Source organism: Muntiacus reevesi, chromosome 18 (genome assembly GCF_963930625.1).
Source record: "Muntiacus reevesi chromosome 18, mMunRee1.1, whole genome shotgun sequence".
NCBI classification, from domain to species: domain Eukaryota; kingdom Metazoa; phylum Chordata; class Mammalia; order Artiodactyla; family Cervidae; genus Muntiacus; species Muntiacus reevesi.
In genome coordinates this window covers 6,029,532-6,057,193 of record NC_089266.1, presented here as the reverse complement: position 1 = coordinate 6,057,193, position 27,662 = coordinate 6,029,532, and the positions used below count along the sequence as shown (strand labels likewise).

General features: G+C 60.3%; 1 protein-coding gene across 1 annotated transcript; it reads right to left on the bottom strand.

The window, feature by feature from the left end:
- Nucleotides 1-386: 386 nt before the first annotated feature.
- Nucleotides 387-27,662, bottom strand: KIF19 (kinesin family member 19). Its single transcript, XM_065910341.1, has 20 exons — nucleotides 27,624-27,662; nucleotides 25,961-26,041; nucleotides 14,675-14,785; nucleotides 13,960-14,047; nucleotides 13,539-13,675; nucleotides 12,178-12,303; nucleotides 11,620-11,814; nucleotides 9,705-9,851; nucleotides 7,982-8,104; nucleotides 6,140-6,305; nucleotides 5,356-5,530; nucleotides 5,029-5,227; nucleotides 3,672-3,942; nucleotides 3,463-3,584; nucleotides 2,870-3,006; nucleotides 2,518-2,623; nucleotides 2,265-2,352; nucleotides 1,213-1,607; nucleotides 853-1,015; nucleotides 387-599 (listed from the first exon to the last, which is right to left on the bottom strand). Exons 1-20 carry the CDS (start codon nucleotides 27,660-27,662, stop codon nucleotides 469-471), a joined length of 3,000 nt encoding a protein of 999 aa, XP_065766413.1. The 3' UTR covers nucleotides 387-468.

The window sequence follows — 27,662 nt, the reverse complement described above, 5'->3', positions numbered from 1 at the left end:
GGGACAGGGGGAAGGCGGAAGCGACTGCTGAGTAACAAAACTAGACTCCTTCCAAGCCCCTAGCCACAGTAAGTGAAATGCCCCTCGGGCCCTTCCCCAACCACCCAGCTTGCCCTTGCCCCAGATGTGGGCCCAGGAGCCCTGTCCCTCTAACAGTCCCTCCCTGCTTCACCCCCGCCCCCCATTCCTCAGGCCAAGTCTGGTCGCAGATCTTAGAACAGTTTCGGCAACAGGAGTCTCTGGCCAGGGAGCCCTGCTGTCCAGGCCATGCCTCCTGGGCTCGGCTCCCCTTCCCGGTGGCACTGAAGGCCCGGAAGTGTGGGGGGCAGGCACCCCCCTGATTCCTCGGCCCCAGGGGCCCCAGCCTTCTGAGACCCCGAGCTTCTGATGCCCGGTCATCCCCATCTGCCCAGCCCGTCTCCCTTTCCTGCCGTGCCCCGTCAAGCCTTGGTGGGCAGGCAGGGCCCCTCAGTTGTGCCGCAAGTGTCCATCTTTGCCTTGGATGCTTGTGCCATGGGGCAGGCGGGGCACCCGAGTAGCCCGTCCGGGAACATCCGCTGGGTTGGAGGGGGCAGCAAGGGGGGAGACGTCCTCAGGGCCTACGGTGGGGAAGGGCCAGGAGCTGTGCTTTAAGGCATGCCTCTCCATGCCCCTCTCATCACCCACAGTGGCTCTGAACTCCCTAGGGGCGCTACCCCAAGAAGCCAGTCCCACTAACAGTCTTCAGGAACCCAGTTTCCGGCAGGGGGCAGCCATAGGGGCAGGGAGCTCAACCAGCCTCCTCCCTGGCCTGGCCAAGGGCTCCCCTCTCCCCCTTGCTATTACCCCCCCGACACACTTGCTGGTACTCACCCAAGTTCTGGCACGGAGGGAGTTTGACCTCGGCCATAGGCAGCGTGGCCTTTCCCAGGTGCCGGATGCTAGGGGTTAGGTGCCCAACCACTGGCATCCTCTGGTCTGAGATGTTACTCTCCATGGGACGGGGCCCAGCAATGTGCGTCTTGGGGCGGGACAGCTGCGTTGGTGGGAGAGCCAGATAAGCTGGGAGCTGCGTGGGGATCTGATACAAAGAGATGTTAGGTTCACTTGGGGGACACGCCATGGAGGGTGGTGCAGAGCTAGGGGTACCCTGGGGCCTCTGGAGGAATCTAGCTTTCACAACCCAGCAAGGAGGGGGCCCAGACACCCCAGCTCCTGTCCCCCTAGGTTTACCCCTTGTCCTGTGACTTCAAAAGACTGGGACTTCCGCTTCCTCTTTGCCTCCAGAGACTTCTCTCGTTTCTTGCTTTGGCTTTTCTTCTGGCCTTGCAGCGTGGGACAGGGGCCATCGCCTTGATGTTCGACCGCCTGGGATGGTGTCTCGCCCGTGCTGCTGGACAGGCTGTCCTCGCTGGCAGCGTGCTGGAGGGTGGGGCTGGACAGCCGCTTGCAGGCCAGTGGTCTGGGCGGCCGCACGTCATCAGTCTCGCCTAGCGAGTGCAGAGACAGGCTGCTGTGCTTCGTGGTGGGTGGGAGCAGCTGGTGCCCCTCGGCCCCCAGGGCCTGCAAGCGGCGCCGGGCAGCCTTCGTGGAGATGCTTTTGGTGTCGCTCACGATCTCCTTCCTCCCTGCAGTGGGACAGAGGGGCACCCAGCCCGGGATCAAGGCCACATTTTCCTCCCCCTCCTGCACCTCCAACACGGCTTCTCTGCCTCAGCTCACCCCGACTTGCTTGCTGTCTGGGACACTTTGGGCAAGTTTCTGAACCTTCTTTTCATCTGTAAACTGACGATGGTAAAACTAACCCCAATGGGTTGTGAAGATTTTTTTTCGACCATGACACACGGCATGTGGGATCTCAGTTCCCTGACTGGGGATCTAAGCTTCACGCGCTGCAGTGGAAGTGCTGAGTCTTAACCACTGGACTGCCAGGGAGGTCCCAGGTTCTGAGGATGGATTAGCTGAGATAACGGGGGTCGCCTATGGCCACAGGGTAGGGAGGATTTGGACTCTATTTGCTATTACAGTTATTTCTGAGTGGGAAGGGGGGGGCATGATCCCAAGTGCCATGTGTTCCCCATTCTGGTTTACGATTGTGCCCCCTGCTCTGTCCACACAGAGCAGGTGGTTACTCTTCTCTGGGCACTGGTGCCTCTCTTTCTAGAATGATGCCTGGGTGTGTTCAGCAGCAGAGAGGGAAGGAAGGGCTTCAGGCTGGGTGCTCTGAGCTGTTGAGATGATGCCAGGCTCAGGCTGATGGGGGTGGGGGGAGGCAGGGGACACACCTTTGCGGGACAAGGGGATCTCCGACACATTCTTGATGCTTTCAGGGGAGGAGTTGATCTGGCCGTTCAGACCAACCTGAGTGGCGGCCTGTGAGATGAATGGGTTGGGAAGAGAAGCCATTGGACCCAGCAGGGGCCCTATGTCCTCAGAAGGCTGTTTTGGAAAAGCTGCATCCCAACCACCGGGTGTCCCCCCGCCCCGTACTCCCACCCACATCAGGGGGCCCGGGGGCCCGAGGGGCCCACTGCTCACCTCCTGTGCCACCAGGCTGCCGGCCGGGATAGGGGGTGGGGTGCGCACAGAGGAGCCCTTCGCTTGCCAAGCCCGGGAGCTGGCCTTGAACACGTGGTCGGCTTCACTGAGGTCAGCAGAGGAGGATGGGCAGCTGTTGACCAGGCTGGGACCACGGGGTCCCACCCCACCCCTCCTGAGAACTGCTGCATTGTGGGAACGAGGATCCCAAGTCCTGGCTCCAGACCTGTGCCCCCTCCCCTCTTTCCGTTCCTGCTCCATCCTCCCTGGGAAGCCAGGTCTGGGTTGGCATCTCTGAGACGGCCTGGTGGCTCAGGTGGGCTGGACGGCCAGAAGTGGCCCTCGGGCTCACCTCTCAGTGCTGAGCAGAGGGAGGAAGCTCTTGTGCTGGTGTGGGGACTCAGAGCTCGGCATCTTGACGTTCTCTAGGTCAGACTCCTCCGGGGTCGGCACGGTTCCTGGGGGGCTAATCTTGGGCAAGGCGCTGTCCTGGGGAGGGGAAAGGAGGGAGAGGGGACTTGGAAGACTTGGGCTCAGACTGAGTAAACAGCCTGGGTGACAGGCACACAGTCTGGGGCTGTAATCTGGGCTGGGAGCCCCAGAAGACAGGGGGGCTTGTGTTCTGAGTCCCCGGGGGCCAGCTGTGGTCTGCTAGGCATTCCCAGTGGCACCGCCTGCTGGCCTGGTCTCCTGGGAGGGTATCCAGGGCCCTTAGTGATATCTCAGATCGCCAACCCTGATCCTCAGACCCTGGATGGGGGCACGTGCCGGAGAACACCACGGGAGGGGTGCTTGGCAAGGCTTTGGGTCGGATAAGTAGGAGGAAGAGTCAGCTTTCTGGGGACCAGCTAGCACGGTCCGAGGCCACCCTAGCTCCTGGCAGGCGCCCTTGGGCATCAGCCCCGCCCTTAGCTCACGTGCGCATGGTCCGGCCCGGGCGCTCACCTGCAAGGCCCGAGAGGCCAGGCGGTCCATCATGGTGGCGCGCTCCAGGTTGCCCTCCTCCTGCTCCCGCAGGTACACTTCGTACAGCTCCTCCAGGTGCTGCGGGACGGCCAGGTTGCAGTCTGCGGCGGTGGGGGAGCGGAGAGGCAGGGCTCAGCGCGCGCTTTCGGGCCCTCGGCGGGTCGGACGCACGGGGCGGGGGGCCCTACCCTGGATGAGCTGCCGCTGGGCGCGAATGATCTCCTCGCAGAGGCTGCGGCGCTGCTCCAGGCGGCGCAGGGCCTCGCGGCGGTGGCGGAGCGCGCCGTCGCGGAGCAGGGCGTGCGACTGCATCTCGGCGTTCTCCAGCTCCAGCTCGTGCACGCGGCAGAGCAGGCCTAGCGCCTCGCGCTGCTGCTCTGAGCTGACGCGCTGCGGCAGCGTCTCCTCCAGGCGGCGGCCCCGCGCGCGTAGCTCTCGGCACCGTTGCTCCAGCGCCAGCTGGGGAGCCGAGCGGGCGGTCAGCACCAGGTGGCCGGCGAGGGGCCACCCGCCCCCGCCGCTGAGCGGGTCCTTGCCCGTCCAAGCCCCCGGACGCTGGGCGCCAGGCTGCAGCCCCACTCCGAGGCCCACTTTTCGAAGCTGTGTCTCGAACTCTGCAACCGGGGACTGCTCCTGAGTGAACCCTATGTGCCTACCTTCTTGCAACCCATCCCTGGAACAAGCTCTGTGCAATGAAGTCGCTCAGTCCTGTCCAACTCTTTGCGACCCCATGGACCGTAGCCTGCCAGGCTCCTTCCTCCATGGGATTCTCCAGGCAAGAATCCTGGAGTGGGTTGCCATTTCGTTCTCCAAGGGATCTTCCCGACCCAGGGATCGAACCTCAGTCTCCTGCATTGGCAGGCAGACCCTTTACCGTCTGAGCCACCAGAGAATCCAGGGAAATGAGCTCCGTGGACCAGCTCAACCCCAGCCCATCTGATGCCCTCAGGACTCGTGGACCCTGAAGCCCCCTGGTATGGCTCTGCTCCAGAACAGAGAAGGGAGATCTGGAAAATCCTAATTAGAATGTTGGCTACCAGTTTTCTGAGTCTTCAATATGTGAAAGGATTTAATCTTCCCATCAACCCCACTAGGGCTGACCACTCCCATTTTAAAGATGAGTTCTTGCCTGGAGAATCCCCATGGACAGAGGAACCTGGCGGGCTAGTCCACGGGGCTGCAAAGAGTCAGACCTGACCGAGCAGATGAGCACACACACAAACATTAGTCCCTCAGTTGTGTCCAACTCTGTGACCCACCAGCCTCCTCCGTCCATGGGGATTCTCCAGGCAAGAATACTGGAGCGGGTTGCCATTTCCTACTCCAGGGGATCTTCCCAACCAAGGGATCGAACCGGCGTCTCCCGCATTGCAGGTAGATTCTTTACCATCTGAGCCACCAGGCAAGCCCGCAGATGAGAAAGACTCAAAGTCGCAGGGGATTTGTGGCCTGAGCGCCCAGGTTTCACTCCTCCCACCAACCTCCCCCAGCCCCTTCCTGCTGGGTCTCCCCACCCCCCTTGCCCAACTCCCGAGCCCCAGGCACCTTCTGCTTTCGCAGCTTCTTCTGCTCCGTCATCAAGGCAGCGATGCTTTCGTGGGCGGACACCACCTCGGCGGGCTCCTCGATGTCTGGCTGGCCATCACCGGTGTCCAAGTCCTTCCCGGGGTCATCCTTAGTGAAGGACTCCTTCCGACGCTCCTCTCGCCACTTGAGTGCCCGGCGTGACTTCTCGTGCTTCCAGCTGCCGCAGCCCCAACCCCACAGGAGACGGGGGATTCAGGCCATGGGGATGGTGGCGGGGGCAGGGGGGAGCACAACGGGCGGCTCCAGCTCCCCCGCCGGCCCCCGGCCCAGGCCAGCGGTGCTTACCCGGCGATGGTGAGCAGGTGGCGGGAGGTGTCCATCTGCAGCTCCATGCCGCGGTTCTCCAGCTCCAGCAGGCGTCTCCGCATGTCCTTCTCCTCCTGGAAGGTGCTGATCAGCTGCTCACGAAGGTGTTCCATCGCGGCCTGTTCGCCCTGCCCGCTGTGCTGCTGCACCTCGGCTGCCGGTTGAATGGGAGGTGGGAGAGGTCAGCGGAGGAGGAAGTCAGGCCAGGAAAGTCTGGGTCCGCCTGGGCCCTCCCCTCTCTCCCTGAAAGACTTCTGTGCAACCACCTCCTCCAGGAAGACCTCCTAGACTACCCCCTCCCACATCTACACTGTCTTCAGGCGATGACCCAAAGGTGACTCCCAGCCTCCCTGTATGAACTGGGCTTCCGCCAGCCTTTAGAGCACCTTTCTGTCAAGTAGTAAAAGGCACCCCTTAGACACTTTACTGCCACCTGCTGGAAAATCATCAAAGCAAGTACAGAAAATCTGTAAGGGAACCGTACCCCTTCTGGTGATGCCAGGCTCAGCCTCACAGCCCTCACTGCAGTCCCCAGAGTGAAGCCCCCACACAGCTAAACGCCCAGACTCTCACTCTGATACCATCGAATCCTCGGGTCAGGTCTCAGAGGCAGAGATCACGATTCTGTTTGACAGCCGAAGGACGGAAGGCTTAAAGGCTACTCAGCCGGAAAGAGCCCAAATCCGGCTTTGAAGCCAGTGCTGTCTGACCGCAGAGCACCCTGAGGCAGCCTGGAGAGGCTTCAGGAGACCCACGCACGCACCCTGGATGTGGCGGATGTCGCTCCGCCCCAGCTGGGCTCGGTCCGGGCTCCGCCCGCCCCGCTCCTCGATCTTGCGCTTGAGCCTCTGGATCTCGGCCCGGAGGTCAGCGATGATGTTCGTGTACTGGGCAATGTGGTAGGAGACGCTGAGCAGGTTCTGCTTCACCTGGGGAGGGGGCGGGCTACAGTCACCTGGAGGCCAGGGCCTGCCCTCGGGCATCCTCTCTTCCTCCTGGATGACAGTAGTGACTTCCCCGCCTCCAGCCCTGTGCGGTGCTGCGCTTCGTCGCTCAGTCGTGTCTGATTCCTTGCGACCCCATGGGGTGCAGCCCGCCAGGCTCCTCTGTCCCTGGGATTCTCCAGGCAAGGATACTGGAGTGGGTTGCCGTGCCCTCCTCCAGGGGATCCTCCCGACCCAGGGACTGAACCCAGGTCTCCCGCATCGCAGGCGAACTCTTTACCACTTGAGCTACCGAGGAAGCCCTGCCTCTGACCCTACAGCCTATCAAACTACATGCCTCCACCAGAGGCATACCCCTAAAATTGAGCACCCCACCCCCAACCCCCGGCCTCTGTGCCGTTCAACCTTCGTCGGCTCCCTACTGCTGGAAGAATGCCCTGATTCCTTCATCTGGTGTTGAAGGCCCACTGCTCTCTCTAGAGTTTCATTTGGCTCACTGCTCCATCTTCATCGGAGGAACCATTCTCCTCCCCCCGCCTCCGCCGCGGACACCACCTCCTCCCTGCCTCAGGAGCCTCTACCCTTGCTGCTCCCTCCCTTCTGGAATCTCCTCTTCATCCTTCAGATTCCCTCTCACCGTCACTAAAGAGGTCGGTGGGATCCCACTGGCCTCCCTGCTGTTGGCGTGATTGCCTGCTATTGATAATATTCTGAACTGTCAATTCGCTCTTTTAAGGGTCTCTTCCCACCATTAAGTTCCTTAAGGGAGAGAGCAGAGATAAAGCATCCAGCTCCTGAAACAGCAGCTGGAAAACTGCAGGGTTAGAATGTTCCTTAGGTTCTTAGACTCCTCACATGGGTGGGCCCAGATGACCTCATAGAGAGCCAGGATTCTAAGACACTGACCAGAAAAGGTAAGGAAACCCTGTAAACCAGGAGGACCCAGTGCTGGTCTCAGCACCATTCCTGTCCACCCGGGCAGCCACTTAGCTCCCTTTAGCCTCACTTTCCTCAACTGGAAAATGAGGACAGAAATAGCGCCTGCCTCGTCGGAGGACCACATGAGATGAACTGATAAAGGGCCCAGTAAAAATGCCCAGTGACAGTCACCACCACTGTAACTGTCGGGGTTAGGGCTTTGGAGGCGTAAACGTCTGAATGAGTGTCTTTTAAGATGAAAACAGGTAGCTGGAAGGGGATGGTGGGGCTGGGGCACAGACCTTGGGGATGAGCACAGACTGAACAAGAGGAGGACAGGTGGTCCTGAGGTTAAGAGCCTGCCTGCCAATGCAGGGGACTGGGGTTCGGTGTCTGGTCTGGGAAGATCTCACATGCCACGGGGCCACTAAGCCCGTAAGCCACCCTTACTGAGCCCACACGCCCCAGAGCCCGAATCGCACAACAAGAGAATCCACCACAGTCACCACAACCACAGGACAACAGTGACTGACCACGACCAAATAAATAAGTTAGAAAAGAGAAGGGGACCCTCAGAAGCTGAGGGCTTCCTGGCAAGCAACGGGGCCAGAGCAGTGGTGGCTCGGTCCAGCGTGTGGGTTCGGGGCGGGCTGGGGGGTGGCAGGGCCTGGAATCAGTCCAGGGGGCTTGAGTCTTGGCCCAGAAAGGCGAGTCCGGGGGGCACAGAGCAGGGGCCCCCTCACCCGGGTCTTGATGTTCTTGGCCCGGCCGGCGTAGTTCAGGGTGTTCCGGGACTCCTCGAAGGCGCTGCTCGCTGGGCTGATGTGGGCGATCATCACGGTGCGGCTGTTTCCCCCCAGGGAGTCCTGGACAGGCGGGGGCGGGCGGCGGTCAGCAGGCGGCCGCCTCCCTGGACCCTGCTCCCGCTCGCGATGCCTCCCTCCCACGTGCTGGTGCCGTGGACCCTCCCCGCCCCCTCCGCCGTCTCCCCACTTCTTCCCTCTCCCGGTTTCTTCTGCAAAGGTCATGTTTGAAAATTTCCAGCGTCTGAGTCAGGGTCTCCCAGCTCTCCCTCTCCCCCTCTTCACACATGAGGATGAGCAAAGGCCGCCCCCTGGTTGGTTGGGACCAGAGCAGCAAGAGCTGTGAGGGGTCCTGGGCTTCTCCGCCACCTCCTCGGGCCTCCCAGGTCGCCCCCTTTGCTGACGGCGGAAGGCGCCATTGTCTTGGCTGGACCGAGGCTGGTGATGGAGTGAACTGGGCCTGTGACCACCGCCTCCCTTGCCCTGGGCTTGCCCTGCCCTCTCCAAAGGAGAGAGTGCGCGCGGGGCTACAGTGGCCTAGGGGCAAAGCCCTCGGGCGCGGCAGTGACCAGCTCCTTCGCCTCTCTAACCCTCAGCTCCCTCGGGTTGCTAGGTGGCAGGAGCCGGCTCTCGTACCCCCAGCCTGTAGGTGCAGTGATGCTGGCGGGCTGATGCCCAGCGTTAGATCACCTGCAGCTCCGCCATCAGCCAGCCAGACCTCTGCTGGGGCCCTACGTCCAGCACTTACTACCGTGAGCCCTTGGGGATGTTACTTAGCTTCTCAGTGCCTCAGTTTCCTCGTCTGCAAATGGAAATAATGACCCCCTAAACTCAGATACACTGACCCGATAAAAGGAACTGCAGAGAACTCCCTGGCCATCCAGTGGTTAGGACTCCATGCTTTCACTGCTGAGGGCCCAGGGTTCAATCCCTGGTTGGGAAATTAAGATCCCACAAGTCATGCAGAATGGCTCCCTCCTCTCCAAAAAGGAGCTGGGTGTGGCGGGGTGAAGCGCTGCATTCAGAGCCCAGCAGAAGTGCGAACCCCCTCCCCAGCCCCCCGGAACAGCAGCCTCTGGGAGCCACGAGACTGTCCGTCTGAACCCCTAAATGCAGATGACTCCCAGTTCCCTCAGACCCACAGCCCTGGGGCTGGTGAGGAGGGGGAGGTCAGATGCTCAGGTGCAACCTCTTTGCCTCCCTGCTGTTCACAGACGGAGGCCTGCAAGTGCATACTCAGTTGCTTCAGCCATGTCTGACTCTTCTCGACCCCGCGGACTGGCTCCCCTGTCCATGGGATTCTCCAGGCAAGACTACTGGGATGGATTGCTATGCCCTCCTCCAGGGGACCTTCCCAACCCAGAAACCAAACCCACATCTCCTGCATTTCCTGCATTGCAGGCAGATTTTTTTTTAACCCACTGAGCCACCTGGGAAGCCCTAACATATACGACACCCAGTTTAGATCTTAAATTTGGATAAATGAGTGAGCTTTGTAAATATGTCCCAAAGATGGCATGGGACATACATACTGATACCCAGACCGGATTTCGTTATTTATCTGCTATTTATTCACAAGCAGCTGGGCATCCTGTACTTTCCTCTGCGAAGCTGGCAGCCCCACCCCGGATGCCCAGGGCCCGGGCCTGGGGGCAGCTGGTACCTTCAGGAGGCGGGTGAGCTTGCTGTCACGATAGTTGATGTACTTGTTGGTGCCCTTGTCGCTCAGCGCATTGATGCAGTTGCCCAGGGCCAGCAGCGAGCGGTTGATGTGGGCCCCCTCTTTCATGCGCTGCCCACGGTTCTGTGTCTGGGGGAGTGAGCAGCAGGTGTGAATCCCCGCCCCAGGCCATCCTGGGTTGTAAACCCCTCCCCTTCCCCCAGGGCTCTGCGAGGAAGAGACGCTGAGGACCTGGTCTGCCCTCTCTCCAGGGATCACGGAGGGCATTCCAGAAGGTCAGAGAATGAGAAGGTCTCTGGACAAGAGTGGGGCTTCCTAGGTGGGCGCTAGTGGTAAAGAACCTGCCTGGCAATGCAGGAGACACAGGAAATGCCAGTTCGATCCTTGGGTCTAGAAGATCCTCTGGAGGAGGGCAAAGCAGCCCACTCCAGTACTCTTGCCTGGAGGATCTCATGGACAGAGGAGCCTGGCGGGCTACCCTCCATGAGGTCACAGAGTTGGACACGACTGAAGTTACTGAGCATGCACGCTGGACAAGAGCAGAGGCATGAGGCTCCCGAGGATGCTGACAGCCTGGCTCGTCGTCTCCCTGGGCACTGACCCGCTGGCACACTTAAGGGCAGGGCTGAGGGCGAGATGGAGGGAGGTCTTGACTTCCCAGGCAGCTCAGCTGGGAGCCAGCACGGCCGTGGGCTCCTGGCTCTAGAGAGAGAGCCAGGCTCCAGAGGGGACAGATGGAAGTTTGTGTGTTTGCGGGGAAGGGCGTGTGAGTGTGTGTGAAGCATGTGTACATGTGACAGCGTGTAATGTGTGTATAAGAAGGTGAGTGAGGAAACCCCTGGCGGTCCAGGGCTAAGACTCCGCGCTCCCAATGCAGGGGGCCTGCGTTCCATCCCAGGGCACCAGGCCCCACATGCCACAGCTAAGAGTTTGAATGCTGCAACTAAAGATTCCATGTGCCACAACTAAGACCCGAAGCAGCCAACACATAAATAGTAAGTAAATATTAAAAGAAAAAAAAAGGAAGCCTGTGCGCTAGGAAACGCATGAAGGTGTGAGTGAATGGATGTGAGATTAGGACAGGGCCAAGTCCCAGGAGGCTCTGCCCACAGCTGCCCTCGGGAGATGTCTCTGCCAGCCTGGTGAAGCTGGGACCCGCTGGCTGCGGGGTACACCCTCTCCCCGCTGGCTGCTCCCCACCCCCTTCCTCCAGGAAGCCCTCAGGCCTTTAGGGAAAGAGATTGTTTCTCTTACTCCACCCTGTTAAAACCAACCCCACATGTTCAGACACGAGGCCCTTGTTACTTCTCCCTGGTGCTTGAGTTTGCCTCATTGCTAATGGTGAGATGCCCATGGATTCGGGCGACCACGAAACTTCTGAATTTGCCCACAAGAGGGGGCCTGGGCCCAGGCCCGGGTGGCAGGGCCGGGCAAATGGCTGTGGGGGGGGGGGGGGGCGGGGGAGATGAACATTGAGAAGTGGGTGGCGGGCCCTTTTCTCTCCCTGATGTGGTGGGCAGGGTCCCCTCCCGGGCTCTGCCCAGGGTCCCCCACCCCGGACATCGTCTCCCCAGGGCCCCAGCTCCTCACCGGGCCCGTTCATTCTCCTGGCTGTTTCCCCACGTCCTCCGGGACACGCACTGTCTCCTTCCCTGGAGAGACCCTCACACTCCCAGGCCCCTTCCCACAAACAGCCCCTTGGGGGGGTCTCCCTGGGATCCCCCAGCCCAGCCCACCCTTTCTGTGACATCCCTCAGTGTCCTCCCCTCCAGAGCACCCCCCATCCCCATCCTCCCTGAAACAGTCCCCACTCCACCCCTCGGGGAGCAGGGTGGGCCAGCCTCCCTGCCCCGCGCCCCCCAAGCTCTGCCCCCAGCCCTAGGGGAGCCGGCCTCACCTGGGAGGCCCGCTCAGAGCCGGCCAGGTCGATCATGAAGAGGCGGCCCTGCCGCACCTCCTGCAGGACGTCCCTGACCCGGCTGCGCTGGCGCACGGCCACCTGGAGCACCGCGTGGGAGCGCGAGGACGTCTGGTTGGCGGCCGTGGGCTCCTGGGTCCTCTGCCGATTCCCCCTCATCAGCAGCTGCATGATCTGGGTGGGCGGGGCAGAGCAGGGAGGCCACTCCTGGGGGCCCGTGGGGACGCTCCCCAGTCCTGCCTCTGCGAGGGTGGGAAGGGGCCCAAGGCAGGGCTGGCTCAACCCCCCGTGTGCTGTGGGGGCCGAGAGGTCAGGGCCTGTCTGTCAACTGGGAGGCGGGATGCCTGGCCGGTCCCCAGGGTCGGCGTGGCCGGGGGCGTGTCGTCCAGGGTCCTCGGTGTCTGCCCCAGCTCCGGCCCAGCTGAGCCGCAGCGGCTCCCTGGTTGCAGAGCGCTGCCGCCTCTGGGCACCCCCCAAACACACACACGCGCGGGTTAGTGTCCTTCTCCACTGCCCGACTGGCTGCACGAGACTCGCCTCTTTGGCATTGATGGTGGAGACCTCGGTGATTCCGGCCACCTGGATCACCCCCTTGGAGTCTTCCCTCAGCTCCAGGTACCCCAGCGCAGGGTTCAGCAGGTCCCGGATCATCTCATTGTAGATCTGATGGGACCCGGTCGGGAGGGGCAGGGGACAGACGTTAACGGGAGACCAAGAGCAGGAGGCTCAGGCAACAGCCCGGCTCTCCGTCCCTCCCGAGAGCTCCGGGCTCCTCTCAGAGAAACCCCGGGTTAAGGAGACGGACCCCTTCCTTCCTATGGGGTGGGCGTGAGGGGGCTTCAGTATCCAGGCGGGAAACACTGGGCTGCCAGAGCCAACGGTACAGAAGGTACCCTCCCTCTGCAGGCCGGCCGGCCACCGAGCAGAGGATGGGACCTAACCCATGGCCAAGCCCTGGCGGTTGCTAGGCAACCCCTATGGCACCTTCAGCCAGCCTCCCCGAGGTGCATCTTGCTGGCTAAGTCAACACCGCGCTGGCTGGAGCAGGTGCTGGCGGCAATGCCTCGCTGCCCCTCCTGAGCTGCCACCCAGGAGATTATCAGCTTCCAGAGGGAGCTGGGGCGGCCAGGAGCCAGATGGAGCCTAGCCCAGTGGCTCTCCCGCCGCTTCTGGCCTCTGTAGGCTCCCACCCCTGCCGGTCTGCTATTGCCCAGTGATAGCACTCCCACAGGTGGGCATCGGGGGCTGTGTCAAGGTGGAGAAGGGGGCAGGTCTAAGCCTGTCCGCGTGTGTAACATTCTTACGTGCACCTACATACACAGAGTGCCTGCCGGTGGCCCGGCAAAGCAAACAGGGTCGGCTCAGTCGTGTCCGACTCTGGGACCTCATGGACTACAGCCTACCAGGCTCCTCTGTCCATGGGAGTCTCCAGGCAAGAATACTGGAGTGGGTTGCCATTTCCTTCTCCAGGGCATCTTCCCAACCCCGGGATCGAACCTGGGTCTCCTGCACTGCAGGCAGATTCTTTACCATCTGCGCCACCGGGGAAGCCCAGGAGTGGGTCCAGAGGATGGCCTCTGGGAGGGTGGCTGAGGTCTGTGCGCAGTGACCTGGTTACTTTGGAGTAGCCAGGTGGGCAGGGCTCGGCTTTAAAGCCGCAGGGTCCTGAGTCTGAATTCCTGTTCCCTCACTTACTGCGTGACCTCTGTCTAGTTGCCTAACCTCTCTGAGCCTCTCTGAGATTTTATAAGGTGAAGCCGACCACAGGCACATGGGCGAGCAGCAGTGATGAGCGCCCCAGGAGACTGCCCCCTGACCTGACCCCAGGGCGGTAAACCAGCCCGGTCCCGTGGACCTCCTGGCCCACGCCTCCAGGACGGGGTGCACCGAGGGCTCACCTCCAAGTAGGACATGGACACCTCGTATTCCATGTCGTCGCTGGTCTCCTCGATGGCTCGGAAGAGGTCGTTGAGGGTCCGGACGTAGATGCCGGGCTCGTGGTCTGTGCCCAGCATGGTGTGGGTCTTCCCGCAGCCTGGGGCAGAGCAGGGGGGGTGGGCGAGCAGGACAGGGACCGGGAGCGTGGGGGCCCCTGGCAAACCTGGGTCTGTCCTCAAGGCTGGAGCCTCCCCGGTGGCCGGGAGGTGGGGCGAGGGGGAGAAGATGGCATCCTTGGTTGGGGGTGGGGCTCTGGGTCCAAAGGGCTCTGGGAGAGGGCAGTTTCAATCCGCCACGTCCTTGATTCCTGCTCCAGCCTGGGCCAGACAAGCACCGAGGTGGAGGGTGAGGGGCTTGATCCTCGGGGGCACTCGCCCTCACCTGTGGGGCCATAGGCAAAGACGGTGGCATTGTAGCCTGAGATGACGCCTTCGATGAGGCTCTTGGTGGTGGCCTGATACACCATCTCCTGCAGGGAAGAGGAGACCCATCAGGACCCTGGGCACAGCCGGGGCGGAGCACACGGGCTCACCCTGACCCCCCACAGAGGCTGTGTCTTCCCTGGGGCCCTCGGGCCCAGACAAGTGGGGGTGGGGAGGGGGGATGGATGTGTCTGCTTTGCCCCCACGGCGGGTTGGGGGGAATGCCAGCCTGCAAGAATGCTCAGGACACCTGAGACCCTCCCCATCAACAGCTGGCTCCCGGGCCCCAGCCCAGAGGACGCCTCACACCTGCTCCTTGGAGCATCCGCAGATGGGTGAGACGGGGGTCCCTGAGAGGGTGTCAGCTTCCCCGAGGCGCCCCTCCCAGCACCAGAAGGGCTTCAGGCACCTTCCTGCGGCTCCCCCGGGGCCACCTGTGGGGAGTGCTCTGTGGGTCCCCGTGGAGGGTGGCATTTGTGTGCTGACTGCGGGGTGTCCACGCAGAAGGCTCTGTACACGCTCTGCAGGCACACGCTCGTGTGTGCATGTGGGGATTCAGCAGGGAGACAGTGGGTGATGGAGGGACGCCTGGGGCCCCCTAAGGGCTCCCTCCCAGGTCGGTCAGAGGGCAGAGAGGGGATCCTCTGTGTCCCCAGGTCCAGGCGCCCCCTCACCTGGGTGGCAGTGAAGTCAAAGGCCACGTCGAACAGGTAGGACTTCTCCCGGGAGCGGTGCGCCCGTAGGATGTCATCAGGATCCTCCATTGGATCCATAAGAACCACCATCTGCCAAGGTCCCGAGGGGAGGCCAGCAGTCACCCGGGAGCCCCAGGCCCGCCCTGTTGTCCACACTGACCACTGACCTCACCCCCACTCAGGACGTGGGGAGGAGCGGGAGGGGCCGAATGGGACTCGGCGTCCGGGAGCGCCGGGGCCAAGGTCAACCGAGTCCCAACAGAGGACAAGACGCTGAGCGGACGGGCTGCCCTGGGACCACCCCAAGTTCTCAGAGCTCCCTTCCGGGGTCAGCAGGGAAGTCAGGGCTAGTGACGGCCAAAGAGAGCTTGAGAGGAGGCAAGGCGTGAGGGTGGCCACTGGGGGAGCAGACAGAGGCTGACTTGGGAGCCCGGTCCAGTACCCTGGACTCAGGAGATGTATAGGGGTCCCTCTGGGTGCACTCCCATCCAGCACCAGGATGCAGGAGGCCCCAGTGCTGGGAGGACCACAGCTTTGGGCCCACCAGGCTCCTCCCAGTAGGTAGACACCGGTGCTCACTGCACCTAAACTGGTCTAAGACCACTCCCTGCCCCCAGGTCCCAGCAGGGCCCTCCTCTGAGATCTTCAGTGGAGGGAGGAAGAGGTAAGACAGTTTCCTAGGAGCCTGCAGCCCGGGACCCTCACACAGAGGTCTTAACCAGTCAGGTGGGATTCCAGGGGAACCACGAGAGGGGACGCCCCAGACAGGCTGGGCTGGGGCTCTGTGCATGGAAAGGAGAAGGCCACTGCCTCGGGCCCCCTCACAGCCCGCTAAAGGCTGGGTGGCCACAGCGAGCTGAGTGCAGGGCGCTGGGGCTTGCAGTGTACCTGGGGAGCACAGCTGTCTCTGGCCACCTCCTCTGGGGCTCCAGCCCCAGGGCCGTGTAAGCCTCCCCCAGGATCCAGTTCCTGGCTTAGGCCCTAATGCCAGCAGCAGGAGCCCTGATCAAGTGTCAGACCCAAATGAAGAAATACCCGCCCACAAGTCTGCGGGTGTGGGCTCCAGAGGGATGCAAGGGAACCTGACCAGCTGCATGACCCTCACCCTTGGTGTCAGGGCTCCTGGGCACAGCGGCAGCGCCAGCGGCCCGAGGGGCACCCTCTGGGGCCTGCAGTGCAGGGGAGGGTGAGCAGCCTGCACCGATGCCCATCACCCACTGATCACCTTCAGATGACCTCTGGGCACCGCCAAGTTCACGGGCACCGTGGGCCCTTGGTTCCTTTGACATCCAGCCTCCTGAATCAGGACATTGTCAGCACGGCTGCCATGAGCCCCTCTTAAAAGAGGGCTTTGTCTGGGGCTCCATCTGTCTGGACCCCAGCCCGCACCCCACTCTCTAGAGCATCATCACCCCCTTCCCTGTCTGCTCGGGCGCACAATGGAGCCCTTGTGCCCCTCGGCCAGGTGAACTGGAGCTGAGCTGCGGAGGGCTGGTGCTCGGGGCTGCCACCGAGGCAGCACGGGGAGCTCAGGCCGAGTGACCACACCGCTGGGCACCTTGCACGTAACCCAGGCATTACGTGGTACCCCCGGGTCAGAGAGAGATGTGATTTCCTGCCTGACATTCGGAGTACAGTGGGGAACAGACCATTTTAATAACAAGCGCTGGGCTCCGGGAGGCAGGCAGAGTGCAGAGAAGGGGCACGTGATCCGGCTTTTCCACTACAGGAGGGCTTCCTGGAAGAGGAGGTACCAGCACTGTGTGGTTTGTTTTTAAATAAGATATTTAATGCAGTTCCCTGTGCTAACATACAGTAAATCCCTGGTGCTTGGTGCTTTAGTCGCTAAGTCGTGTTCAACTCTTGCAACCCCATGGACTGGAGCCCACCAGGCTCCTCTGTCCATGGGATTCTCCAGGCAAGGACACTGGAGTGGGTTACCATTCCCTTCTCCAGGGACTCTTCCCAACCCAGGGATCGAACTCGGGTCTCCAGCACTGCAGGCAGATTCTTTACCTACTGAGCCACCAGGAAGTCCTTGTTGCATATCTACTTTATCTTTTAAAAATTTCTAGCATGCCACGAAGCAAGCAGGATCTCAGGCCCCCAACCAGGGGTCGAACCTGTGCCGCCTGCACTGGAAGGGCAGAGTCTTAACCACTGGACCACCAGGAAGGTCCCAGCACCAGGTCTCAAAGGACGAGTAAGAACTGGCGGAGGAACGGGAGGAGGGAAAGCAAACAAGGGGACGTCACCAGCAAGACCGTGATGTGAGAGGCAGGCTGTGGGCCGGTGGCCTCAGCTTGGAATCACCAGCGGCTCTCGTGAGAAAGGCAGGGTTGGGACGAGAGCTCGGGAACTTTCCCTCCTCTTCTCACTGCCAGGAATCCCGCGAGCACAGACCCAAGACGGCCACAGGAGACGTGGGGGCCCCTCTGTGAGCACGTTGCCCCCCAAAGCAGCTCCTGTACATCCTAAAAGTCACCCAGACTGGCACCGGGCATCGGCCCAGGGAACGTTTTCTGTTTTCTGGCCACACCTCGTGGCATCTGGAACTTCCCCTACCAGGGATTGAACCCATGCCCCTCTGCAGTGGAAACACAAGAGCCCTAATCACTAGACCACCAGGGAAATCCCCAGGGAATGCTTTCTAAAGAAAGCTGCACTGGGGCCATGTGCAGCGCTAAATGCTTTGCACACTTTCTCCTTTTCTCCGACAACTTAGAGCAGGCCCTCATTATCGCAGGATTGTAATGAGGAGTCAGATTGGTACCCAAGGCCGCACTGCCAAGTACAGAGCTTGCTGGATTCAAAGCTACTGGGTTCCAGAACCCAGGCTCCTAACCAGACCTCCCGTCCCCGCCTCTGGACCCACAGCGGCTTGGCTGGGGGGGGATGCTCCTCTGTTTGGTTGAGCTGTGCCCCTCCCCCCTGACCAGATTTAAATGTTGAAGTCCAACTCCCCAGCCCCTCCCAACGTGACCTTATTTGGAAATAAAGTTGTTGCAGATGTAATCAGTTGAGTGAGGATGTGGTCCTTTTATAAGGTGGTGGTGTGCTTATAAAAGGGGGCTACTAGGACACAGACACATGTGGAGGGAAGGAGATCCAACCAGTCCACCTGAAAGGAAATCAGTCCTGAATATTCACTGGAAGGACTGATGCTGAAGTTGAAACTCCAATAGTTTGCCCACCTGATACAAAGGGCTAACTCAGAAAAGACGCTGATGCTGGGAAAGATTGAAGGCAGGAGGAGAAGGGGACGGCAGAGGATGAGATGGTTGGATGGCATCACCGACTCAATGGACATGGGTTTGCGGGAACTCCGGGAGTTGGTGATGGACAGGGAGGCCTGGCGTGCTGCAGTCCATGGGGTCGCAAAGAGCTGGACACGGCTGAGTGACTGAACAACTCAGTGGTATTTCGGTCCAGCAGCCTTGGAAACTGATACATCACTCCCCCGCTCTCCTGCCCCAAGGCAGGCTCTCCCTCAGTGCGGAGGTGGCCGGCCCAGCCTGGGAGTGTCCTTTCACAAAATCCCTGAGTCTTAAGTGTCCATGTTCAACCTTTAGCAAGCTGGACACCTGCTCTGGGAGGTTTCAAGGGGGATGTTGACCACACAAGACGCACAGGGCCGCCCCCCCCCCCCGACACTGGCAGGGGGTGGGGTGGGAGGCACGGCTGGGGCAGGGCCCTGTCTCCGCTGATCCAGGCCCCCTGACTCCGCAGAGGCCCCAGCTTGCCTTCTCCCTGCCCTCACCACCCCATACCCAGACCTGTTCTTGAGTCAAAGCCAGATGTGATCTTTGCACAGTTCTAGATTTGGGCTGGGAAATCCAACACCCACTGGGGAGCTAGGGGGGCCTCAGACTCAGGGGAGGGGGTTGTCATCCGTAGATGGGGCCACAGAAGGGACCAGGCTCCTCCCCAGCGTCTCCCAGCTGAGAAATACCAGGAGCAAAGTGTGTGGGGACTTCTTCCTGCTGAGCAGCGCTAAGCTGTGGGGCTTTGAGCAGCTGAGCAGCTCTATCTGCGTCTTTCTGGCCTCTGGATGGCTCAGGGTTTCGCAGTCTTGGCGCTGCTGACGCTTTGGGCTGGACCATTTGGAGCGGGAATTGTCCCGGGCCTTGTAGGATGGTTGGCAGCAGCCCTCTGGCACTGGAGGCCACGGCACTGCCTCCTCCCGCGGTGACATTGCCCCATGTCCCCTGGGGAGCAAAACCACCCCCGCTTGGAAACCGCCGTTCCCCCTCAAGCCACCAAATGGGCATCGAAGTTCTCTGAGGGGGGGGAGGATGTGCAAACTGGGTTCAGGCTCCAGATGCTGGGTGACCCTGGAAGACTGCACCACCTCTCTGGGCCTCACGTTCGCCCCGGCCGGAAGTCTGGGAGGACCCACAGGGCCGTCGCCTTGAGGGAAGAAATCACGCCCTCACCCCTCGCCTGCTCGGGAAGCCCCAGCAGAGAACAGGAATGTGGGGAGGTGCCCAGCTCAGGAGACGTCATTTCCCGTCCAGGTGGCTCAGCCCACCGCTCCTTCATTCTCGGGCTGTAAACCAGAGATGGCAGAGCAAAAGCCTCATTCCTGCTGGATGTCACCTCTGTAAGGCTGCTTCTGGATTTGTGTTTGTTTTTTAAGAAGGAAAATTCGTGGCTGGTCAGATTTCTAGTTGTACCATCCTGTGGGTACTCAAGGAAGGAGACTTTGGTCCCAGGAAGGGTGTTACAGGGCCCTGGCAGCCATGAGGCTAGATGAAAAAAGATCAGAATGCTGAGCTCATAAAGCCACCAAGGTCCAGCCAACAGCTCGGAACAGAGCCACATCTGGCTGGTATCCTGGCCGGGTCCCCACGTTCCTGCAGGACTCTGAGGACCCTGAAGGCCCGGGTAAGCAGACGCGTGACCGATATGGTCCAAGGCTGCCTTTCTCATGGGTCTGCAGATCCCTTCATCGTCTTCCTGGGAGCCTCTGAAATGCAGATTCCCAGCACTGCCCAGAATCACTGAACAAGAATCTCTGGGGAACGGGGCCCACAGATCGGCCTTTTTAACCATAGCCCTTGTGACTCAGCGGTAAAGAAGCCACCTGCCGATGCAGGAGATGTGAGTTCAATCCCTGGGTCGGGAAGATCCCCTGGAGAAGGACATGGTAACCCATTCCAGTATCCTTGCCTGGAGAATCCCATGGACAGAGTAGCCTGGTAGGCTACAGTCCACGGTGTCCCAAAGAGTCAGAGATGGCTGAACACAACAACACAACACGCAACTTGCCGTGAACCCATTCAGGCGCTAAGTGTAAGCATTCTTGCTTCCTGACGGCATTATTCGTAACAGTCAAAGGGTAGGAAACGACCCAAATGTCCATCAACCGAGAAGTGGTCAACGGGACCCAGAGGAGCGTGGAGTAGCGGGGAACACCATCCAGCCGCGGAAAGGAAGGACACTCTGACCCAGGCAACAACGTGGATGAACCCCGGAAACATTATGCTCAGAGAAACAAGTCTGACACGAAGGACCACGGATTGCAGGATCCCATTTCCATGAACTGTCCAGAGCAGGCGAATCTATAGAGATGGAAGGTGGTTGTCTGAGGCCGGGAGGGGGCTGGGGAGATGTGAGGCGGTGTGTCTAAGGGCAGAGGGAAAGGCTCCCCGAATCCCCTCCCAGGTCACCCTCCACCAGGCTCGGCCCTCCAGGACCACAGAGCCGGAAGCGCCCAGGCAGTGGGTGTGCAGGGAGACTCTGCCCCGGGGCAAGGAGCAGACTGAAGACGCCCTGGCTCCCGAACAACACCCACCATTCTGAGCTCAGCATCTGTCACCTTATCCTTTATTTATCTTTCACAATAGCCTCACCCTCACAGGATAGCTCTAATCCTCTCAACAGCAGAGCAGGTTATTAACATCCTGCGTTCTGATGGGAAAAGAGAGACCAGGAAGGCCCCCGTCCCCTGAGACAGGACCCCCAGGGGCACCAGGAGGTTGACAGTTGGGCTTTGAGCAGCCAAGGCTAATTACGGGATTATGCATACGGGCAGGTGACTTAAATCCTGCAGATAAACAAGGTCTAGGAGGCCTCAGGGAGGGGCAGCAGGCTGTGGGCTTGCGGGGCGGTGGGGGTGGGGTGGGGAGAAGGAAGCTCTTTGTTCCAGAGCTTCTCTTCCCAGCCTCAGGACTCCTGGGCCCCACTGGCCTCTTGGGCTGCCTGCCCCCACTTTACGGTCATCAGGGGAGCTCCCTGAAGGATCTGGCATGGGGTCTGGTCCCAGCCCCAGATGCTAGGAGACTGAGCGCCTCCTGGACTCTCCCACGAACATATATGTGCGGCAGTGACCAACTCGGGACCACCAGAGAGAAAGCCCTGAAGCCAGAAGCAGGGGGGCAGGCGGTGGGCCAGGGTCTCACCTATCTCCGGGGCTTGAAACCATCCTGACTGTCAGCCCTTGAGATAAACTAACATCTCTTAAGCCCTGACCGTGCACCAGGCACTGGGTCAGCACTGGGCGTCCAGGCACCCACGGAGATGTCCACGTATGCATACTAAACCGCTTTGGCTGTCTCAGACTCTTTGCGAACCTACAGACTGTTGCCTATCAGGCTCCTCTGACCATGGGATGCTCCAGACAAGAATACTGGAGTTGGTTGCCAAGCCCTCTTCCAGGGGATCTTCCCGACCCAGGGCTCGAACCCGCGTCTCTTACGTCTCCTGCTTTGGCAGGCGACTTCTTTACCACTAGCGCCACCTGGGAAGCCCTGGAGACATCTAAGAAGGCATTATATTGACAGCGCTATGAGGACGGTCCTGAATCAACCGGGGCTTGGGGGTGGGGCAGGTAAGACCACAGGCACCCAAATCTCCTCTTTACCGATCCAAACCTCCTCTTTACCGATCCAAACCCTGCTCCAGCTTCCTCAGAATGCAGGCACCGGCCTCTGGTCCGCAGCGGACACCCTGCCCTGTCCACATCCACCTCTGCAAAGCCGGGGGAACACGGACTCCCTCAGCCCCAGCAGAATGACCCCCAGCTCCAAGCAAGGCTGTCCTGGGACCCCCTCATGCCAGCGGGTGACGGACGCCTCGGTCCACCTCTCCCCGCTAGGACCACCGACTGGCGCACTTTGACAGCACTGCCTCCCTGCTGACCACCAAGGGCCGGGCTTCAGTAGTGACCTCGGGGTTGCTCCCCACCCCCTGGCCTGGGCAAGGGGGCAAGTAACTCCTCCATCACAGAGGGGAGAAAGAGCCCAGAAGCCCAGAAGCCCAGGACAGACCAGGCTGGGAGCCCCTCTGTGGGGCTGGGTTGTGAGCAAGGGCCATAAGCAAGGGGGCAATGGAAGCCGCTGGGTAAAGGGCGGGTCTGCTTCCTGGGCAGAAGTCTCCGAGCGGAGGCGGGGCGTTGTGCAGGCTGCCCGGGGCCAGCGGCACCTTTGCTGGGAAGCAGCTCCACGGCCATGCTGTGCTGGGCTTGCTCCCACGCTCACCCTGCCAGTCACCGAGCTCCAGACCTCAGGAAGGAGGAGCTGAGCAGCTGGCCCATCGGTGAGGCTGGTCAAGCCTGCAGTGCGGAGCCCTCTCGGGGTTAGTCATGCAGGCCTGGGGGGCCAGGGCCATAGACGAGCCCTGGGGGTCAGCAGAGAGTGACAGAGTCCAGGGTGCAGCGCCTGGCCAGACTGGGAGGTTGCCCTTTTCTTAAATTTTGGCCTCGAGGCATGTGGGGTCTTACTTCCCCAACCAGGGATTGAACTCACGCGCCTTGCATTGGGAGGTAAAGTCTTAACCCCTGGACTGCCCGAGAAGTCCCCCATTTTGCTTCTTGGCCTCGTGAGTCTTCACCTCCCGCCGGCCAGGGTCTCACTGGTCGGAGGAACAGAGCACTTGAGTGGTGGCTCGTGTTTGAGAGGGGCCAGCTCGCCATGTGCTGTGGCTTCTCCCAAACTGCAGGCCAGGCAAGTGCATCCTTGTTTCATCTCAGTTCCCTGACCAGAGATCAAACTCCCACGCAGGGGAAGTGTGGTATTTTAACCACTGGCCCATCAGGGAAGTTGCAGGCAGTGCATCTTTGAACCCAGTGGGGAGAGAAGATGCTGGGGGCAGAAGCCTGGCGTTCTCCTCCTGCAGGGCCCAGAGTCCGTGTTGAGAGCCCTGGGCCCACGCCACTCAGACCACCCTCTGTATGTCTAAGCCGACAAAGGAGTGGGCCCGTCGGCGCTGCCCAGCCCAGGACCTTCTCAGAGGCGCAGCCCAGCCTCCCTCTCCACTGGCAGGGACAGAAAGGAGCCAGTGTTTGCCGTGTGTGGGCACACAATGGGCTGTGCCCTGGACCAGAGCGTTTCCATCAGCATCGGTTAATATCTCTCAGCCCCCACTCCGGCTGGGAGCCAGGAGCAGCGCAGAGAGACAGCATCTTTGTCCCAGACAGCCCTGGGGACAAGCGGGACAAACAGGGAGAGGCCCTGCCAGGAAGGGGGGTTCTCTTCTGGAGTTCCCTGGCCCTTCATGGATGGCCCCTCTCATCAGCCAGTCCAGCAACCCTGGGCACTTTCTCTGACTGATGCAGTAAGTCCCCTACACTGAACCTTCAAGGTGCGAACATTCAAAGATGCCAAGGCACACCTTCCAGCAAGGACCTGGAGCCTGTGCCATCAGCGTCAGGCGTGCGTGACACCGCAGCTTTCCCTCCACCTCCTTGTGCTGACGACCCTTCAGCTCCAGCGTCTCCCGCCTCCTCGCCCCCTCCAGCCAGTGACTCTTGCGTGTTCACGCCTCGCCAGCCCCTGTGCCAACGGCTGTCCTGCACTACTGTCCTTTTCAAGGTTCTGTACCGTGTAAGATGAAAAATGCTTTCTTTATTTTTTGTGTTTGTTTTAAAATATATTATTTGGGTGAAAAGCATTATAAACCTAATACAGTGCAGTTCTACATAGCCAACAGTGTTAATTGGGTACCTAAAGAGTCGGACACGACTGAGCGACTGAACTGAACTGAACCGAGGCTAACTTTGTCAGACTTAATGCACAAAGTGGACTTACGAACGTACTCTCGGAATGGAACTCCTTAGTAGGGAGGGAACTTATAGTAGATGACGTGTGCGTTAGTTGCTCAATCGTGTCCAGCTCTTTGCAATCCCACGGACTAGCAGCCCGCCAGGCTCCTCTCTCCATGGAATGCTCCAGGCAAGAATACTGGAGTGGGTAGCCATTCCCTTCTCCAGGGGATCTTCCCAACTCAGGGATCGAACCCCGGGTCTCTCCTGCATTGCAGGCAGATCCTTTACCATCTGAGCCATCAGGGAAGCCCAGTAGATGATAATTCACAGCTATTAAATGCCCACTGCGTACCAGGACCTGGGGAAGCCTCCAAAGACTCTTTAGAGAAGGCATTGTGGTTACTGCCCCAGTTACAGAGGAGGCAACTGAGGCTTCTGGAAGCATCCTGGCCAAGGCCACACAGCGGGTAAGTGGCAGAACCTACCCTGCCTGACTGTTGTGTGCGCACGTCCTGTTCCTGCTGGGCTTTTAGGCGGGGTCTTCCCAGCCTCCCCCTGCTTTCCCTGAGGTCTTTGAGGAAGGCTACCCTTTTCCAAGGGGGAACAGAGAAAGAGGAATCAGGAGGCCGGAGCCGCCCCGTTCTGCAACGCCCGCAGCTCGTCAGGGCTGAAGGAAGACGCTGCGGCGGGCACCTGCCTCCGGGAAGCCCAGAGGCAGGCCGGCAGCTCATGCTGTGTTGCCCGCCTGTGGTCTTATCATGGCCATCAGGCTTCCTGAGTCAGGCTTCCAGAATCAAGGGCAGCAAGTGCCCACTTTGCGTCTCTCTCTGCACCACGCGGGGCCACCCCGCCTCCTCTGACCGCTCCCCCAGCACCCTCTGCTGCCTTGATGAGCCCTGGCGCTCAGGAGAAGCCGGCAGCAGCAGCCACGGAGCGAAGGCAAGTGGCCGCTTTCAGGGTCCGCATAGGCTAGAGCAGCATGATGCTTCTACCCAGGCACCAAGACTGCCCTTGCTGCCCCCACCACGGTGCCCACCCCCAGCCCACGCTTGGATTCTCAACTGCCTACCCCAGAAGCATCCTGGCTGGAACTTCCTTGCTGGTCCAGTGGTTAAAAGTCCACCTTGCAATGCAGGGGACACAGGCTTGATCCCTGGCTGGGGAACTAAGATCCCACAGGCTTTACAACAACTCAGCCCGCGCAGTACACCTGCTGAGCCCCGGGGCCACGCCCAGAGAGAAGCCCGCGCTCTACAGTGACGATCCTGCACACAACTAAGACCCGATGCAGCCAAAAATAAAAAAATTGTTTTTGAAAAGACTGATTAAGGATTGAAATGTCAAAAATAAAACCTTTCTTTAAACAAACAAACAAACAAAAACCACCCCGGTCGTGGGGGACAGTGCGGCTCCTGCCCGCACCTCCAGCCTCCTCTCCCTCCTCTCACCCCTTCTCGCTCCAGTCTGAGCCACGCTGGCCTTTCCTAAGTTACCCAAGCGCATCACCACCCCCCTCTCACCACAGGGCCTTTGCACACGCAAGTCCCTCTGGTTGAAGTTTCTCCCTTCAGCACACTCGTAAAGAACTCCCCTTCACCCCTCATGTTTCAGCTCAAGCATCCTTTCTCAAGGAAGTCCTCCCTGACTCCGGGACAAGCTCAAGTTCCCTCTTACTCCCACAGCACCATGCATTTCTTTGCAGCCCTTGCTGGCCACAAATTCATGTGTTTCATTACAAGAAAGCCATGAAAGGAGGGCAGGGTCTTTTCTGCTCACCGTGGTTTCCTGGCTGCTAGCACTACCCCGGTGTGTTGTGGGTACTTGATAAATATTTATTGTCTCTTGTGTAAATGGAGGTGGAGCTTGCCCTGCCCAGCTCATAATAGTGACAGGAAGACCAAGAGAGCAAACAGACATCCAAAGACTCTGCAAACCATGAACAGTCTGGTGACCCTAGGAACACATGCTCTATGGGTAGCAGATCCATTAAGTCATGAGTACATGGAAGGTGTGTGAATTTTTTCAGGGCTGGAATGGAGGGCTCAGCTCACTTCCCCCTCGACCAGGGAAGCTTTTAGCTCTCTTTGGATCAATCTAGGGAGGCTTCCTGGAAGAAGGATGGTGGTTTCCTTGATGATGCAATCAATAGTACAGCCAGGAGTTGGGAGGGTAGAGGAGGGGTCCTTCCTGCCTCCACCAGCTGAGTAGGTGCCTGCCCCCAGTGGGTGAGAAAAGACCCCTGCCCCGCCCTGCAGCTCCCGGCCACAGCCCCCGTGTACCTGCTCGTCCACTTTGTGGGCGATGAGGGTGGCTCCTTCTTCCAGCTCCGCCACGCTGATGGGCCGGACCCGGAGCGCCACCTGAGAGGGAAGGTCAGACCCCCGGGATTAGATGCAGAGGGCTGTGCCTGACCCCCGAGAGAATGATGAGAGGACCCCAGGATCCTTTCCTCGGACAAGCCCTGTGGGGAAAACTCGGTGGTTCAAGGCGACCATCCAGGATGAGGGTCTCAGGTCCACAGCATGCGGGCAGCGTCTGTGTCTACGAATTTCCCGGGAGCCTGTGCCCCAGAGGAGAGCCCATAGGAGACAGCTCTCTGCTCCTCCCGGCTGCATCAGTCACACGCCCAAATTAAGCACCTGCAGCTCCCCTGGGCTTCGCACTTGGAGCCCTCGGCACCAGGGCGGCCTGTCTGTGCGTCTGTGAGTGACGCTCCGCACGTGGCGGCGGGCGGTGGGATGGAGGCCCAGGGAACCTCCCCTCCCTGTACTGACTCCATCCCTACCCGAGGATGGCACCATCAGGGGCTCCCTCCTTGCTTGGTCCTCCGGCCAGAGAGAGATGGTGGGTCCCCCCAAAAGAAGGGGGAGCTGTTTCTTCTTCTGATCTAGGGGAAACACCTGTTGGGCTGGTGGGTATAACTAGCCGCCCTCAGGCCCAGTAAGAACCCTTCACTCTCAGAGCCACTGCAGGGTCAGAGTGCCCTCCTGCCTCCTCAAACTCCACGATGGGAGGGGCGGCCCCTGCGTCCACACCTGCCAAGGCAAGCCATTTGCAAAGAGGCAATTCTAAACTGCCAGACAGGATGTTCCAGAGCCCTGGGCCTGCTAGGGGGCCTGAGGCGGAGGTACGTCTTTGAAGCAGCGAGCCCGCCCTACCTAGACAGGCAGGAGTCTCTGGGGTTGCCTTATCCTCCGGTTACCTCACCACCCACCCGCTGGTGGTGGAGGGGCTTCCCCAGATCTCAGAAGTCAGGGGCTGGGAGGGTGCATCTGCCTTGGGGTCACTGAGTCTCCCCCACCCCCATCACTCTGACCTGGCCTTGCTGATAATCAGAAATCTGTCTTTGTCTCTTAGCTGCTTCTTGGACCTGCATTCACACCCCCTCCCCTGCCCCAGTCCCCAGGGCCTGGGGGGCCGTCTTGGTGGCTTCCAGCACTTCTCTGGAATATTTAGAGTCCTGACATGGACAGCCACTCAATAACCACCCCCCTCAATGCTGTGCCCGCTCCTCTGACACGTGGGGACTCTGGCCCACCTATGGTCCCCCAAGCCCTCTAACCTCCTGACCCCACCAGTGCTGGGTACCCTGGTTCACCGGGAAACCTCCCCTTTCCTTCTCCAGGAAGGAGGGTCAGGCGCCGCCTGCCCCTGTCTCATCTGGATCAGAGAGCAGCCTGGCGGGAGGGTGTCCCCTGGAGGGAAGGTGTAAAGTGGGGTGGGACTGGAGCCTGGACGACTTCTCAGGTCTCAGCAGGGTGGCCAGGATGCCTTCCTTCTTGAAATCCACGGCTTGGCAAAGTTGCTCTGGACCGTTGCAGTCCCTGATCTTAAGTGTCCTCTTCGTGGAAACACCCAACACGGCCCGGGGGCCGCCGGCAGGGTCTGGGTTCTGGGGTCGGGGCTGGGTCGAGGCGGAGGAGGAGGCTGACCAGGTCTCACCATGAGTTGCTGGTCCTTGGAGTCCCCGCTGTCCTTCAT

Coding starts and splice junctions, on each gene's coding strand:
- KIF19 (XM_065910341.1), bottom strand. CDS start 27,662: ATGAAGGACAGCGGGGACTCCAAGGACCAGCAACTCATG. Junction 6,306..7,981: donor CCAAGAACATCAAGACCCGG/GTGAGGGGGCCC, acceptor CCCCCTCCCCAG/GTGAAGCAGAACCTGCTCAG. Junction 3,007..3,462: donor TGGCCTCTCGGGCCTTGCAG/GTGAGCGCCCGG, acceptor TCCCCTCCCCAG/GACAGCGCCTTGCCCAAGAT.